This window comes from Benincasa hispida, chromosome 3, assembly GCF_027475165.1.
Source record: "Benincasa hispida cultivar pf3 chromosome 3, pf3_genome.v1.1, whole genome shotgun sequence".
Taxonomy (NCBI): Eukaryota; Viridiplantae; Streptophyta; class Magnoliopsida; order Cucurbitales; family Cucurbitaceae; genus Benincasa; species Benincasa hispida.
Window position 1 is genome coordinate 17,820,865 of NC_143480.1, and position 17,596 is coordinate 17,838,460.

Consider the following 17,596-nt stretch of genomic DNA (forward strand, 5'->3'; position numbering starts at 1 on the left):
ACGATTGTCGAGACAGGTAATACGAAATGTCTTCTTTCTTCATTTACCAAATGGGTCATAGACTCTAGTGCCACCGCTCATATGACAGGTAATTCTAACTTATTTTCTATGCCTCTATCCCCTGTCTCCTAACTTATTTTCTATGCCTCTATCCCCTGTCTCATCTCCGTCTATCACTTTGGCAAATGAATCAACCTCCACTATTCTTGGATCCGACACCATTTCTCTCACTCCATCACTTTCTTTGTCCTCTGTATTACATTTGCCTCAATTGCCTTTTAATTTAATTTCTATTAGCCAGCTTACTCGTGACCTTAACTGTTTTATTTCGTTTTTTTTTCCTCATTATTGCTTGTTTCAAGATTGTATGACGAAGAAGATTATTGATAGAAGACATGAGTCGGTGGGCCTTTACATTTTTTACCATCAGATACCGAAAGTTGTAGCTTGCTCTGGAGTTACATCCCCGTTTGAAGTTCATTATCGTTTGGGTCATCCATCGTTGTTCGTGTTGAAGAAACTTTATCCAGAATTTTGTTCCTTGTCGTCTTTGAATTGTGATTTGTGTCAGTTTTCAAAATTTCATCGTCTTAGTTCTAGTCCTAGAGTTCATAAACTGGTTCCTTTTGAGCATTCTAATATTTGGGGTCCTTGTCCAGTCATGTCCTAAACTGGTTTTTGTTACTTTGTTACTTTTGTTGATGATTATTCTCATGTGACTTGGTTATATTTAATGAAAGATCGTTCTGAGTTATTGTCTCATTTTTGTGCTTTTCATGTTGAGATTTGAAATCAATTTAACGTCTCATCAAAACCTTGCAAACTGATAATGTTGGTGAATATTTCTCTCATGTACTCAGATCTTACTTATGTGGTCATGGCATCATTCATCAATCCTCTTGCGCAGAGACTCCATCTCAAAATGGAGTTGTTGAAAGAAATAACAGACCTCTTGGAAACAGCTCGCGCCTTATCCTTTCAGATGCATGTTCCAAAGCAATTTTGGGTTGATGTTATGTCCATTGTTTGCTTCTTGATTAATAAAATGTCTCTCTGTCCACAATGGAAAGATTCCCTATCGTACTCTATTTCCTATGAAATCTTTGTTTCCTATTGTCCCTAAGATCTTTGGTTGTGTTTGTTTTGTTCGGGATATTCGACCAAATCGTACCAAATTAGATCCAAAATCTTTGAAATGCATTTTCTTAGGCTATTCGCATGTTCAAAAGGGTTATCGTTGTTATTGTCCATCACCGTCGAGTCCATGTTAGAGGGGGATGATCATCTTTTTCTCTATGAGATTACCTCTTCTACATTATCCTCTCCTCCACCTTCCTCTATGCCTCTTACTTCTGACCCTCCGGTTACTCGAGTCTACTCCAAGCATCCTCCACAAACACCTTCAGACCCATGTCCTCCACCACTGGCTTCTTCGATATTTGATCCGGGACCAAGTGATGATCTTCACATTACCCTTCAAAACGATAAACACACTTGTACTTACTCCATTTCTTTGTTTGTTTCGTATAACCAATTGTCTTCTCCCACTTATTCCTTTATTACATCTCTTGATTCCATCTCTATCTCTAACTCTGTTCATGAAGCTTTATCTCATCCAGAGTGGCATAGTACAATGATTGAGGAGATGGCTACTTTGGATGATAATAGTACTTGGGATCTCGTTTTGCATTCGGCTGGAAAAAAGACTATTGAGTGTAAATGAGTGTTTTCTATAAAGGTCAATCCCAATGGAACAATGGCTCGGTTGAAAGCGCGTCTTGTTGCCAAAGGTTATGTCCAAATCTATGGGACTGATTATTCTGATACATTTTCTCCGATTGCCAAATTAACTTCCATTCGACTATTTATATCAATGGTTGCTACTCACAATTAGCTTTTGCATCAACTTGACATTAAGAATGCTTTTTTTCATGGAGATTGTTAAAAATAAGGGGCTTTGTTGATAGTTTATAGCCCCAAGGGTATTTTAGTATTTTACTTTACCCTAGGTTTATTTTCTTTTTTTGTATTAGGGCTTGCTAGAGCCTATAAATATAGCTTCCCTTGTAACTCTCATTTTATGTTAAAATAATAAAAAGTGACTCTTTATCGTGATTTTTTCTCCCTATTCTAGGGTTTTCCACGTAAACTTAGTGTTCTCTATTTTTTATCTTTTAACATGGTATTAGAGCATGATGACGAAACCCTAGCCACCATCAGCGAAAACCAACCAGTGCAAAATAACCTTAGTTCTGCACCAGCCCCACTTCCACCACAACTGTCGATGGGGCCTTCGACCACCGCCGCTACTACCGCCATTGCCGCTGCTACTACCGTCCAAATCACCATTGATCGGTATCTTCAATCCTTGCATATCCGTCCAACTCTAGCACCGCCACAACCCTTTGATGGAAATCCTAGCGTTGCCGCCCTTTTTCACAATGCCGTCGGCATTCCTCCCTTGTTACCAAGTTTCGTCTCTATCTATCCCTCCAACCTTGCTGCCAGAAGCCGAAACATACACCTTGAAGCCGAGATTGGTGAATCGTCCGCCTACCACATAGGTAAATCCCCTGTCACGGCAACAAGCCCCTCACAGCTATCGGGAATCCCCGGCTCCTTTCCCTTCCAGCCGCAAGCAACCTACCTACAGCCATCGGGCCTTCCTCATCATGTGTCGCCTAGTTATAAACATCAAGGGTCGATTGGTTTATCTCTGGTAATGGTTCGACAACAGTTGGCTAATCTTTAGGTAAGTTTTCAGCAACAAATCGCTGCTCTTGAGGCACCCCTAGGTGCTTCCACAAACTTAAATTCCAGTATAGTGAATTCCAACATTCCTTCCGATCTACCCATGTATCCAGAGAATCCGATAACCTTTTTCCATGTTTTAACTACTACAAACTATTTGTTTGGATCTATGGGAAATTCCTCAAAGTTAATTGCAGAAGAAAAGTTGAATGGTCAGAATTATTTCTCCTGGTCTCAGTCCATTAAAATGGCTCTTGGGGGGCATCACAAGTTTGGGTATCTAACTGATGAGATAACAAGACCTAGGCCAGGGGATCCTCAGGAGAGCATTTGGAAAGGAGAAGATTCCCTGCTTCGATCACAGCTGATCAATAGTATGGAACCTCAGATAGGAAAACCGTTGTATGTTGCAATTGCTCGAGATATCTGGGATGCAATTCAGAAATTATATTCTAAGAGGCAGAATGCATCTCATATTTACACTCTGCATAAATAGGCTCACGAAGAAAAGGAGCGGGTCTAAAGAAAAAAAAACTTTCATTCAAACGCATCGCTGCTGGATTTGTTCTCTCATACAAATCAGTCTAAGGAATGAAATTTCACAGCAAATGAAAAAGCAAAGCTCGAGACAAAGCAGCTTGACCGATAGGGAGAGGGAAAGGTCTCCATTCCTACGACGGTTTTGTCAACGAACGCGTCTCGAGCCGAGGGTACTTGATCCCCCTAAAAGGGACGTGCAAACAGGAGCGATGGATGTCACTTCATACTTTAACAAATTGTCCCTAATATGGCAAGAGATGGACCATTGTCGTGAAATTATCTTGGATCGTCCTTGTGGAGTGTCCAGCATTCCAAGATTGAAGAAGTCGATCGTGTTTATGATTTCCTAGCTGGTTTAAACTCCAAGTTCGATGTAGTGCACGGACGTATACTGAAACAAAGACCTATACCTTCTCTTATAGAAGTGTGCTCTGAGGTTCGTCTAAAGGAAGACAAAGTCAATGCTATGAACATCACGACTGTATCTACTGCTAATTCTGCTGCTTTCACTGCAAAATTATCTGATTCTGATAGTGACAAGCAAAATGGGAAACAAATCCCAGTGTGTGAACATTGCAAGAAACCCTGGCATACGAAAGATCAGTGCAGACCACCGAATGGTAGAAGACGTCCTCCAAATGACAAGCCCAATCCTGGTCGGGCTCTTATGAGTGAATCTACGAGTGCTTCCCAATCACAACCTCAGGTGAATTGCCAAAGTGACCCTAGTGTCTTTTCCCTTGGGGTCATTGCTCAATCAGATATCTCTCAATCCTTAAATCTCATCAGCATAAATGGTAAGAAATCATATCTTCTGAGTGTTGGTAATGGTAAGATTTGAATTGCAGATGGGTCCTTTGCTCCTATTGCGGGCAAGGGTCATATTTCTACTTTTGATGGTTTGACTTTACAGAATGTGTTGCATGTACCCAAAATATCTTACAATTTACTATCTATTAGTAAGACAACTAAAGATCTGAATTGTCAGGTCGCCTTCTCACCAAATAATGTTTCTTTCAGAACTTGAGCTCGGGAAAGACGATTGGCACTACCCAGCACAATAGGAAACTCTATTTCCTTGTGATAATGCTTCCTCTAGGAACTGTTATAGAACTAGTTTGTTGTCTTCTTCTTTTTCAACTTCAGAGAAAGATTGTATGTTGTGGCATTTTCGCCTTGGACACCCAAATTTTCAATATATGAAATATTTATTTCCTCATTTATTCAATAAAGTCGATGTCTCTACTCTACCTTGTGATGTGTGCATTCGTGCAAAACAGCATAGGGTCACATTTCCATCTCAACCTTACAAACTTTCTCAACCCTTCATCCTTATCCATAGTGATGTTTGGGATCCCTCGAGTATTACCACCTCGTCGAGGAAACGTTGGTTTGTGACCTTTATTGAAGATCACACCTGTCTTACATGGGTTTTTCTCTTCACTGATAAATCTGAGGTTTCATCGATATTTCAACAATTTTACACTACTGTTAAGACTCAATTCAACAACAAAATTGTTATTCTTCGTAGTGATAATGGTCGTGAGTTCCTTAATCATACCCTTCGTGATTTTCTACCCTCTAAAGGAATTGTCCTTCAAAGCTCGTGTGTCAATACCCCTCAACAGAATGGAGTGGCTAAAAGGAAAATTTGTCACCTCCTCGAGGTTGCACGGTCTCTCATGCTGTCTACTTCACTTTCATCTTATTTATGGGGGGATGCAGTTCTAACTGCAGCTCATCTTATTAATCAAATGTCTTCTCGTGTCCTCCAACTCCAAACCTCTCTTGAATGCCTCAAGGAGTCATACCCTACCACGCGGCTTATTCATGATGTCCTTCTCCGGGTTTTTAGGTGTACTGCTTGTCCATAGTCATAACTCTAACCAAACTAAGTTTACCCCTCATGCTAAAAAATGTGTCTTTGTTGGGTATCCCCTTCACCAGCGAGGTTATAAATGCTTCCACCCTTCTTTCCAAAAATACTTCATCTCCATGGATGTAACGTTCCTTGAGGATAAACCTTTCTTCCCCGTTAGTCATCTTCAAGGGGAGAGTGTACTAGTGAAAAGACTAACTGGTCCACATCTTCAACCCCATCTTCATTCCCTACTGACCTTCCTGAACCCATTCTGAGTGGCCATGATACCGTTCTATCCACTAAACAAGTCCCTTGGATAACTTACTACAGGAAGAATCTCAAAAAGGAAATGGTATCCCCTACTACTCCGCCGGATCCGGTCCATGAATCTGAACCAATACAAGCTCAAGGTACTCTTGGCCCTAATAATACTAATCTGTGTATTGAGGATGATATTGTTGATTTAGCTGAGAATGACAGGACTAATATGTTAGTTCCAGAGAATAAACAAGAGGGTGAAACTCTTCCTCAGGCTGAAAAATGTAATCAAAATCTCATTACATATGAGAATTCAGATAAACCAAGGGATTATGATATCTCTTTTGACATGCCCATTGCACTGAGAAAAGGCACCAAGTACCCCATGCATAGCTTTCTGTCTTACAGTAATCTGTCTTCTGGATTCAGGGCGTTCACTGCCAGTCTTGATACAGCAACAATACCGAAAAATATGCATACGACTATGAAAATTCCTGAGTGGAAGACTGTCGTCATGGAAGAAAGAGAGTTCTTGAAAAGAATAATACATGAGACCTTGTAGCTCTTCCTAAAGGGCATAAAACAATTGGGTGCAAGTGGATGTTCACTATAAAGTATAAATCAGATGGAACTCTAGATAGGTACAAGGCCAGACTTGTACCAAAAGGGTTTATTCAAACTTATGGAATAGATTATTCAGAGACTTTCTCCCCTGTAGTGAAGTTAAACATGGGTCGGGTCCTTTTTTTTGTTGCAGTTAATAAAGATTGGCCTCTCCATCAACTTGATGTAAAAAATGCGTTTGAATGGTGAATTAGAAGAAGAGGTTTATATGAGCCCTCCCCAGGTTTTGAAGCTCAATTTGATCACCAGGTTTGTAAACTCAAGAAGTCTTTGTATGGTTTGAAACAATCTCCGGGAGCATGGTTCGACAGGTTTACTACCTTTGTTAAGTCCCAAGGTTCCACTCAGGGACACTCTGATCACATGTTTACAAAAAGGTCAGTATCTGGGAAAATTGATGTTCTAATTGTGTACGCAGATGATATTGTCTTGTCAGGAGATGATACTGCTAAGATCACCAAGCTAAAAAAGAAAATGGCTGATGAGTTTGAGATTAAAGATCTAGGAAATCTAAAGTATTTCCTTGAAATGGAGATGGCAAGATCAAGGGAAGGGATCTCTGTCTAACAATAGAAATCCATACTTGACCTGTTAAAAGAAACAGATATGACTGGATGTAGACCTGCTGACACTCCTATTGAATTCAATGCAAAACTAGGAGATTCTGTTGACAAAGTTCCTGTTGATAAAGAGAGGTATCAGCGTCTAGTGGGAAAGTTGATTTACTTATCTCACACTAGACCAAATATTTCCTATGTTGTCAGTTTATGTAGGCACCCTACAAAGAACATATGGAAGCTGTGAATCGGATAGTGAGATATTTGAAAAGCTCTTCAGGTAAAGGTATGATGTTCAGGAAAACTGAAAGGACATGCATTGAGGCTTATACCTACTCTGATTGGGCAGGATCAATTATTGACAAAAAAATCTATCTCTGGATACTGTACTTTTGTGTGGGCTAACCTAGTTACTTGGAGAAGTAAGAAGCAAAGTGTTGTTGCTAGAAGCAGTGTTGAAGATGAATACGGAGCTGTGAGTTTGGGAGTGAAGAAATCTAGTCGAAAGTTCTATCTGATCTTCACCAAGATAGTGTTTTATCTATGAAGCTCTATTGTGATAATAAAGCGGCTATAAGCATAGGTAATAATCCTATACAACATGATAGAATGAAACATGTGGAGATTGATAGATACGTTATAAAAGAGAAACTAGACAATGGCAGTATTTGTATTTCGTATATTCCATCTATTCAACAAATTGCTGATGTCATCACTAAAGGGTTACTCAGGCAAAGTTTTAAATCATGTGTTAGCAAGTTGGGTCTGATTGACATCTATGCCCCAACTTGAGCGGGAGTGTTAGAAACAAGGGATTTTGTTGATAGTTTATAGCACCAAGGGTATTTTAGTATTTTACTTTACCCTAGGTTTATTTCCTTTTTTTTGTATTAGGGCTTGCTAGAGACTATAAATATAGCTTCTCTTGTAACTTTTATTTTATGTTAAAATAATAAAAAGAGACTCTATATCGTGGTTTTTTCTCCCTGTTCTAGGGTTTTCCACGTAAACTTAGTATTCACTATTTTCTATCTTTTAACGGTGATCTTCAAGAGAAAGTCTATATGGAGCAACCATCTGGGTTTGTTGCTCAAGGGGAGAATGATAAGGTGTGTTGCTTTCGAAAATCTTTGTATGCACTGAAACAAAATCCTCGTGCATGGTTTGGTAAGTTTAATCAAGCACTCAAATGATTTGGTATGAGAAAAGTACGTCCGATCATTCTGTATTCCATCGACGATCTGACAATGGTATTACTTTGCTTGTTCTATATGTTGATGATATCGTTATCATTGGAAATGATGTATCAGGAACATCTTCTCTCAAAACTTTTCTCCGAGGTCAATTTCATACCAAAGATTTGGGACCATTGAAGTATTTCTTGGGTATTGAAGTAATGAGAAACAAGAAAGGTATTTACCTGTCCCAACAGAAATACGTATTTGATTTGTTGTCTGAGACAGGTGAACTAGGAGTCAAACCATGTAGTACTTCGACGATACCAAATTTGCAACTTACTAAGTGTTATAATTCTATAGTTAGGGTTTTCCATTCTTGTAAATATTTTGTGCTATTTTCCTTTTCCATGCGTTGTACACTTGTATATATTCATATCTTTGGTGAATGAATAGAGCATTCTGACTCTTTCTCAAACCTAAGAGTTTTACATGGTATCAGAGCTCTCTAAACAAACTTAGGGTTTTGTGAACCTTAGGGTTTGAGAATTTAGAACCCGTTTGTGATACGTCTAGGGTTTTGTGGAGAGGTGAGTTTACACTTTTGCTCACAGTCGCCGTCTTCGATTCGTTCGTCGTCTTTAGCCGCCGCAGCCGGAAAAGAAAAAAAAAAAAGCTGTTTTTTTTCAATACCACCCAGTACAACGAGGAGCCCAGCCGCCGATCTACAAAACCCTAAAGTCCGGTTTCCATCTGACCAGCGCGTGAGGCTCACGCGCCGACTATTCCATCTTGTCGTCCGTCCACGCGCCGGCACGTGTAGGCGCGTGCGCCGTCGTTTTTCGTCCGTCTTCTGTGGGTTTCCTCAATGTTGTTGGTTCTTCTTGGTGGTGTGTTTGTTTGGGATATATAGATATACTCACTACTTGTAAAGACATCTCTTCGGTAAATTAGGGTTTGATTCTCTGCTGTCCGGTGTCTATTTTTTGAGGTAATGGCTGATAAGAAACCAGTAATGTCTGAGATTGTTCCTATTGTGTCAAAAGTAACTGAACACAAGTTGAATGGATCCAACTACTATTCATGGAGATCAAATCCAGGAGGTGGTGTTTGCTATTATTGTCATAAACTTGGCCATACGAAATGTGAATGCAGAAGATTGTTGAATAAGGGTCAGAGGATGCCATCACCCTCTGCACATGTCGCCTCTACTCCTGATAATCTTGACAAGTCAATTACGATTTTTGCAGAGTTTGCTAAATTTCAACAGTATCAAGAGTCATTGAGGGCATCATCTTCTACTCCCATTACGACCATCGCAGGGACAGGTAACATTTCTAAATGCCTTCTTTCCTCCACGTCAAAATAGGTCATTGACTCTGGTGCTACAGACCATATGACAGGTAACCCTAGTTTATTCTCTAACCTTTGTACATCTACCTCTTCACCTAATGTCACTATAGCTGATGGAACCTCCACTCTTGTTTTAGGATCAGGAACTGTCCATCTCACTGAATCAATTTCTTTGTCATCAGTTTTAAATTTACCAAATTTCTCGTTTAATTTGATTTAAGTCAGTAAACTCAATCGTGATCTTCATTGTTGTGTCTCCTTTTTTCCTGGTTATTGCTTATTTCAGGATCTTACAACGAAACAAACTATTGGTAAAGGGCGGGAATTTGGAAGTCTTTACATCTTTGAACCACAAACACCTACGGCCATCACATGCTCTAACGTGTCGTCTCCCTTTGAAGAGCATTATCGTTTTGGGTCATCCGTCTATCTCTGTGTTGAAGAGTCTTCGTCCACAACTTCAACATTTGTCTTCTTTAGATTGTGAGTCATGTCAGTTTGCTAAATTTCATCGTTTGAGTTCGTATCCTCGAGTCAATAAACGAGCTAGTGCTCCTTATGAATTAGTTCATTCTGATGTTTGGGGTCCATGTCCTGTTGAGTCCAAAGGAGGGTTTAGGTATTTTGTTACATTTGTCGATGACTATTCACGTGTTACGTTGTTATATTTAATGAAAAGTTGTTTTGAGTTACTTTCTCATTTTCGTAACTTCCATGCTGAAATTCAAACTCAGTTTAGTGGTACTCTTAAAATCCTACGGAGTGATGATGCTAAAGAATATTTCTCTCATACACTCAAGTCTTATTTAGATGCCCATGGCATTCTTCATCAATCTTCTTGTGTTGATACTCCATCTCAAAATGGGGTTGCAGAACGAAAGAATCGTCATCTCCTTGAGACAGCCAGAGCTTTAATGTTTCAGATGCATGTTCCAAAATCCTTTTGGGCTGATGCTGTTTCCACAACTTGTTTCTTAATAAATCGCATGCCCTCTTCCATTCTTAAAGTTGAGATACCTTTCCGTACTTTATGCCCCAAGCAACATTTGTTTCCCACTCCACCCAAAATATTTAGTTGTACCTGCTTTGTTCGGGATGTTCGGCCTCGGCATACCAAGCTAGATCCAAAGTCCTTAAAATGTATTTTCCTTGGTTATAAAAGGGGTATCGGTGTTATTGTCCTAGTCTAAATAAATATTTAGTCTCTCCTGATATCACGTTTTTTGAACATACCCCATTTTTTTCCATCACCGTCTCTCTTTGAATAAGAGTCAGGGAGAGCATAAGGAATTAGAGAATGATTTCCTTGTCTACACAATTATTTCTCCTTCCGATCCTCTTCCTGATTCATCTCTACCTGTGGCTACATCTACTTTTCCTCCCATCGTTAAGGTCTATACTCGACGACAACCTCCTCCAGTTCCATGCCCTGTACCAGAGTCTTCTTCATCATTGGATCCACAATGTAATAGCATTATGTAATCCTACCCAGCACTTTTGCCCTTTTGTAATTTCATATTATCAATGAAATTATGATTATATATTTCTCATAAAAAAAAATGGTTTAAAATCTTGCTTTAACAAGAGGGTTTTATTTTATTTTATTTTGTTTTGAAAATCTCCATACTAGATCACTTTATTGCTTTCTAAGTTTAGTTTACTTTATTTTCATCACAAGTCGGTCCCCTAAATAAAATTGCAACGATCTATGAGTATCTCTGAGAACGATACTCGGCTAAGACCGTTTTAACTATATTATAATTTGGCGTGTGCACTTGCGTATCAAATCATTGGCCTCTTCTTGGCATGCTCTATCAAATCTTACTATGCCTCATTTGGTTTTGCTTATATTCTTCCATGGTTTCTTCTCTCCATGGGAGAGTTTGTATCTTTTAAACATGAGTCTCTTTTCATTTCATTAATGAAAAGTTCCGCTTCTTATTAGAAAAAAAGAATTATAAAACCGAACAAAATTATAAAACTCTATAGAGACCAATGCCCAATCAGAGGCACTAAACTAGGCAACCAACCAATCCTCCTCCCAAATCCTCTCCACATCCTTGAACAATTTGTTATTCCTCTCAAGCCAAGACCCAACGGATAGCAAAGCAATACCTTTTGGCTACATTTGTCAGCCTTAGTTTTGGTTATGTAAAACATGTCATCAATCTTATTGTATAGTTTTTCCATCAATTAGTGGTTATAAATTATATGTCACATGATTTTTCAAAAATATGTAGAAAGGGCCTTAAATGACATAGAAACTGAATAATGAGTCAATCTTATTGCATTAGTTGATAACATTCTGCGTAATGGTTAGGAGCAGTTCACTTAAGGAGGTTTCAATCAAATCTTTCCATCCATAAAGCAATGTTCCAAATGACTCCTTAGCAAAGTAGAGATTTGGATATTCAAGACTATGACACCCATAAAAGTCATGGTTTTTGTAACCACTCTTATTAGAGGAATCTTATTCTATTTGTTAGTAGTCGTCAGCTTGGTTTTGTTGATTTTTGGGCCACCAAAGAACCAAACTAAACCAATCCATTTTATAAAACATCCAAACTGATGTCCAATAAAGAACACAACCAACGGATTGGTTTTTATTTGGTTCGGTTTATTATCATTTGGTTTTTGGCATTTTTCTTTTTTCTTCCAAATTTTTATTTTTTTCCACTTTTTTTGAATTGGTCCATTTTGCTTTTTTTTAAATTAAAATTGGGTCTTTCATTTTTCATATATTGAAGTTGGACATTTTTTCCTCGGCACTTTTCTAATCAATTAAAATACTAAAAGATACCTAACATTAGAGTTTATTTTTAAGATTATATATACCCTCGATTTGGGTCGGTTTTGATTGGTTTTCTCCACATACAAACCAAGATGTCTAGTTTTATACAAAAAAAAAAAAAAACCAAACCAAACCAAACCAGTGGATCAGTTTGGATCGGTTTCATTTATTGATTTTTTGGTTTTTTGTTGCACTCCTGCTATTTGTCATTGGTGCAATCACAGTTACCATACTCAAAGGTTATGGGAGAGGTTATTGAAAGGTTTTTTATGACTATCCGCTCCTGACTTTGAATTGTGCGTTGAAAGCTACTTGTGATGTGTCACTGAAGTCCAAGGCTGCCACTACATGGCCTTAAGTTTTGCGTACACATGGAATTGGTGTTTGCCTGTGGTTGGGTAAAATACTAATTTAAAATATCAATGACTGACTGGAATATGATATAATAATCAGGCAATTACCAATACAGCAAAGGGTTATTTAATAGTATAGAAAATGTTGCATTAGACCAAGATATCATTAAAGACAAGGTTGAGGAGGGGTTCTGATAGAATACAAAACAGAACCACAATGAAGTACAATATAAAAGATGAGAGTTACAAGTAACCCAAGTATCCAAGGTACTTAGAATCTCCTCTTTCTTGAGTATACTAACTCAAGCTTAAAACCATCTGAACAATTCTATAACTGCTACCTTTTCTCGTTCTTCTATTTATAACCTCTAACCAAATACCTTTCCTCGTTCTTCTATTTATAACCCATAACATCGCCAGCTAATTACTAAAATATCTTTAATACTCTAATAATATTCTAATAGCATTCCAGGATCGCCACTCTGATTTACACTGCCCAGCTTTCAAATAGTCTCTTCCAACTAAGGCTCTTCTTAACCAAGTACGAAGAACTAAAGTTCAAGCTTACTTCCTCAACATGTACGCAGCTCAAGGGGACGATGAAATACACTTGATTGCAGAGTCTGAGAGGAAAGAAAGAGAAGGGGAGGGAAGAATAGCTATTCTTTCCAAATGCCACATCAGCCATAATATGTAATTTAGAATAAACTCTTCACCAGTTCCGCATAAAAAATTGCAAAATTTAACTCCCAATACTGTAGCTAGTGAGACAGCGGCCCCAGTTGAACTATTTCCTAAACTCAGAAGAGCTAAATTGTAACTTCTGAAACAGAAGGATAAACAAGGTAGTTTTTCTCAATACGTTTTCCTTCATATAAAAACTGTTATCTTTCCTTGTTTATTTGAGATTTCCCTGATAACTTTAAAGGAAGTTTCCTACATATAACAGTGGTATAATTTGTGCAAAAGATGTATCAAAAACCATCTCTACAATCTATAATGCAATACCTGGAGGATAATTTTTTCAGGTGCTTGATAGGCCTCCAAGAAATGGCAGACATTCACAAATGCCCACTGCTTACTGGCACTATCTTCCCTTTTTAGATGGTTCCAACCAAACTTGATTAGTTCTTTCCTGTGATGAACCAGGTCACTCTGAAGATACTTGAGAAGTAAGGTTGCCAGCTGTAAAAGTTCTATTCTCAAGGGCTCATCGTACTCAGCAGTCACCTAGAAAGGAAGTTAAGATGAGTGGGAAAACTAAAGGGAAAATAAAACAACAATATATTGTAAAATTACCTCTTCTGGAGGATCAAGAAGTTTGTCGACAATTGTTTTAATTATGGCTTGATCTACAACCTCCCAACTTTGCCCATTTTGGAAGGCATGAGCAAGCATAGGAAGAATTAGCATTTGCATTACAACCACCAAATGATCATGACCAAGTTGTTTGGATTGAAACAGGTTTAGAAAATGTAAGAGGAGGGCTTTCTTCATGTTCGGTGGATATCCTTCAGCAACCTAAGAGATAGAACAATCATTGCATGCAGTGGGAGACAGAATAGTAATCTTCACAAAGAGAATGAGAAGTATATTACCTCGATGATATAAAACTCCTTCAGAAAAGTATAATCAATTCGAGTGTGAAACAAAAAGATGGAAAGTATGTCAAAGAGCACATTCACTTCGGCTTTTTCATGTCGCAGATAATTGAGGAAGCATTTTACTAGCCACTTGCTTTCTTTCACCTACATTATAATGTTCCAACATTTAAGAAAATCAGCTGTAGAGAAACATCAAATATAAATTGTGGGTCTCATTTAATAATTGATGAAGCATCTTCCTATCAACCGACTCAAGCAGGAAAAAAGTAGAAAAAAATCATACATTAGACATTGATGGAACAAATTCTAAATAGAAGAAGAAATGGAAGAGGAACATGAAGAAATAGAGACTACTCTTTGGAGACTTAATCAAGAATAAAGGTTCCAGAACAGAAAAATAAAATATCAAATTGAACAGTCTATATTTCTGAAGTATGTCCATCTAAACACTGGGAAAAATATTGCTAATGACACTACTTACAACTCGACTAATGCGTGAACTTTGTGCATTCCATGGACCAAAAGAGTTAAAATGTTTACAGTGTATTTTTAAAACAAATAGTGACACATGGGCTACACGCAATCAATATCTTAACAGTCGGAGAGATCTTTAAGATGTAAATGAAAGAAAATAAGGTTAGTAGCAAACAATCCCACATGGAAGTGTAATAAATCATTCTAAGCCAACAATTAAGATATGTATCCACAGCCTAAAAGTTACATTTCAGAAAAGTAAAAATAATGAAAACAGGTAGGCATTAATTTCTTCCATAAATTCAGACATTCATCAGCCATTTAGAGTTAATAATCTTACTTGCACTAGGTTTAGCTCTTGCTCATTGCGCAATCGAGCTATTCTAGCAGGTGACTTCCAAACAAGTACCAGAGTATCAAAAACTACACGATTGCTCTGTAGCCAACCAGGCATCAATTTGACCAAAGTTTTAACAAGTGCAAGACCACGAAAATAAGCATCGGAAACCACACTTGAAGGTGCAGATGGTGGATCGGAGACATCAGAAGGAGTTACAAGGCCTTCATCACCTGATAAAGGAGCAGGTGGGGTTGATGAACCTGGAGTTAAAGCAGCTTCAGATTTAGGTACAAATTCTGGAAAGGCACTAGCAAGTATCTTTTGTGGTGATTTTGCAAGTTCTTCTCTCAGAGGCTGGCCAGCATCTGATCGGATAATATACATAAACCTGCGAGCATAACTAAAATCAGAACAAACAATGGTGAAACAATATTGTGTTTTGAGTAAGGCTTTCTATGATTGTCATTTGAGAGGAACTCCACACACAACCCAACATCCACAAACTTACCGTCTGAAGTATTTTGGTTCACTAAGTCGATCAAGGAAGTAATCAACAGCAAGCGGTGCATATCGGTTCAAAAATTTAATTAGTGGAACACGGTAAGGACTGTTGACTTCACTATACACTTGTCCTGGGGGAAGAGCTCCTTCCAAATCAATAGTCAATGTTACTAGTTCGTCAAGAAACTTGGATGCAGCCATGGGAAGCAGATGAAAAAGTTCAATGATAGCTGGAAGGAGAAAACACTAACATTAGTTAATCAGCGACCTACGCTAGGGGGAGTAAGTATTTAAGTAACTCCATAAGACACAAGAAAGAACTATGGGGAAATTCAGGTTTTGCCCTTGAACTTGCCTTAGTTCAATTTTGACCATAAAGTTCTAATTTTATCGAATCAAATTGTGAACTATATGAGTGGTAAAATAAATCCTTCCATTAGTTGAATTTTCATGTTTTCCAAGATTTTCTTCTCTTTTCTTTTGAAGATTTGTACCTAACTTTTGGCCCCTCTCGAGGCTAGACGAGGGAATTTCCATAGATCTTAATTTTTTAATTCCATTAGATGCTTCTTAGGTGAGGTTGAACATTTTGATATAAAGTTTGGGTACCTTTTATCGGTTTGATTTTGCGTCTGAGTTTGGGTACTATTCTAGATGGATTTGAGCATTTTTATTTTGTTGGTTGATTCTTGTGCAATTTATTGGTTGGTTCCTGGACTTCTATTTTCCCTTTCAAAATATTGAGGTATCAATTTTACCATCTATTCAATATGTATAAGGCATCTTTCCTAAAAAGTTTACCTGCTGCAATTTTTGGTTCTTCACCTGCCTTCCATGCTTTCTGACTTTGTGCAAGTTTTTCAGGCTCCAACCATTTCTTGAGATGTTCTAACAGTTTGCCTCCCAACGTAACGTTAAACCAACTGGCCAAAAGTTCAAGAAGGCGAGCAAGACCTTGAAGAAGAGGCATGCTAAGATTTTTGGTGTGTGCCAGGTTCACCAGAATAGGTCTAAGACTACCTTGTAGCAGATCTTTGGGCATCCTTTGCTGATTAATCACCTATACAGAAACAAGGAGTAAATCCTAAAACGATACATATACAGACACTCTCCAAAACAGCCCATAAAATATAACACTTCATAAGGTCTAACTAAAAACTCTATTGTATTCCTAACTTCCCTTCACCTATTCATTTTTTTTTTTTTTTTAATATCAATGACCGTCTATGCCACCAACTTGTATATACTGCAATTAAGCTCCTAAGATTGCAATTTAACCCAACAATGCATTAAAATTTAAATTTATAATAAATTAAAATAATTTTCAAAAAAATAATGGTTAAATTAAATAAAATACCCTTGAACTTTTAGAAATTCCCTTTTAACCCTTCAACTATCAAAGTGTTCCAAGAAATACCCAGAAAATTTCTTTTATTGAGATGATGAATGAAAATTGGCAAGCCAGCTGATGTGTAAAAATTGGAACACATATATAACATCATCTACAATATCATTCATGTAAATTGAAGTGATAGCTCATGTGTGAAAAATTAACTTTCGGAATGATGTAATAAATCATGTCAACATTATCTTTTGAGTTAAAATGAATGGCAACAAAAATCTAATCTTCAAACTAAGTTGAAATTGAGTAGTAAATGATGCTATTTAAACCTCAATTTTTGCAATGAGTCATTGAGGAAAAATTCCCAATGGTACTTTTTGAAATAATTTCAAAGTTTAAAAGTTAAAATGAAACATTCTAGGAATATATTATAAGTGAAACCTACCCCCAAAGTTCAGAAATATGTTGTATAATTTAACCAAAAACAAATAACCACAGTTGCTTCTGATCATATTCAGCAAAATAAATAAAAAATTATTTCACCCTGTGCATATCACCATTAGGCTAGATATGAATAAGTGGATTCTTGCTTAAGCATTGAGATTAGACTTCACTTGTATTTAACGAACGTACTTAGACGTTCTAATGATAACAGAAAACAGAACATATTGACAATAAAACAAGTGAAAGGCAACCTGTCTTAACCCCTCCTTCGCAACAGCAACTACTTCTGGAGTCCGACATGTCAATGACTTGAAAAACATTGAGATAATCTTTGCACGCAATTCAGAATGATTGGGAGTTTTAAAATCTGCCCATGCCATGGTGGTACATAATAACTCAATGCAAGCTGTTCGGAGCTTGTTCAATGATGTGGCTATTTTTGGGTTCATAAACTTTACAACCCATACAGTTTCATCTGCCTCAGCTATTTGCAAAGCTTCTTGCAGAAAGTTAACCAACTCCTGAGTCAACTTCAAAAGAGGCGGCCTTAGTGCCAAGCAGAAATTCAAGGCTGTAACAGTTCCAACCTGTAGATCAGAGCAAGTTAACATAGAAACAAAGTAAACTA

The 17,596-nt window shown here is 37.7% G+C and overlaps 1 protein-coding gene across 1 annotated transcript in view; it reads right to left on the reverse strand.

Annotated features, from left to right (window-relative positions):
* Positions 1–17,596, reverse strand: part of LOC120073351 (uncharacterized) — a 63,294-nt gene that overhangs the window by 22,573 nt on the left and 23,125 nt on the right. Inside the window, exons 15-21 of the mRNA XM_039026145.2 lie at positions 17,220–17,555; positions 15,984–16,242; positions 15,190–15,412; positions 14,682–15,069; positions 13,862–14,011; positions 13,563–13,784; positions 13,272–13,493 (exon numbers count right to left, since the gene is read on the reverse strand). Of these exons, the coding sequence (XP_038882073.1) occupies positions 13,272–13,493; positions 13,563–13,784; positions 13,862–14,011; positions 14,682–15,069; positions 15,190–15,412; positions 15,984–16,242; positions 17,220–17,555 (1,800 nt within the window). The remainder of the gene's footprint in view (positions 1–13,271; positions 13,494–13,562; positions 13,785–13,861; positions 14,012–14,681; positions 15,070–15,189; positions 15,413–15,983; positions 16,243–17,219; positions 17,556–17,596) is intronic.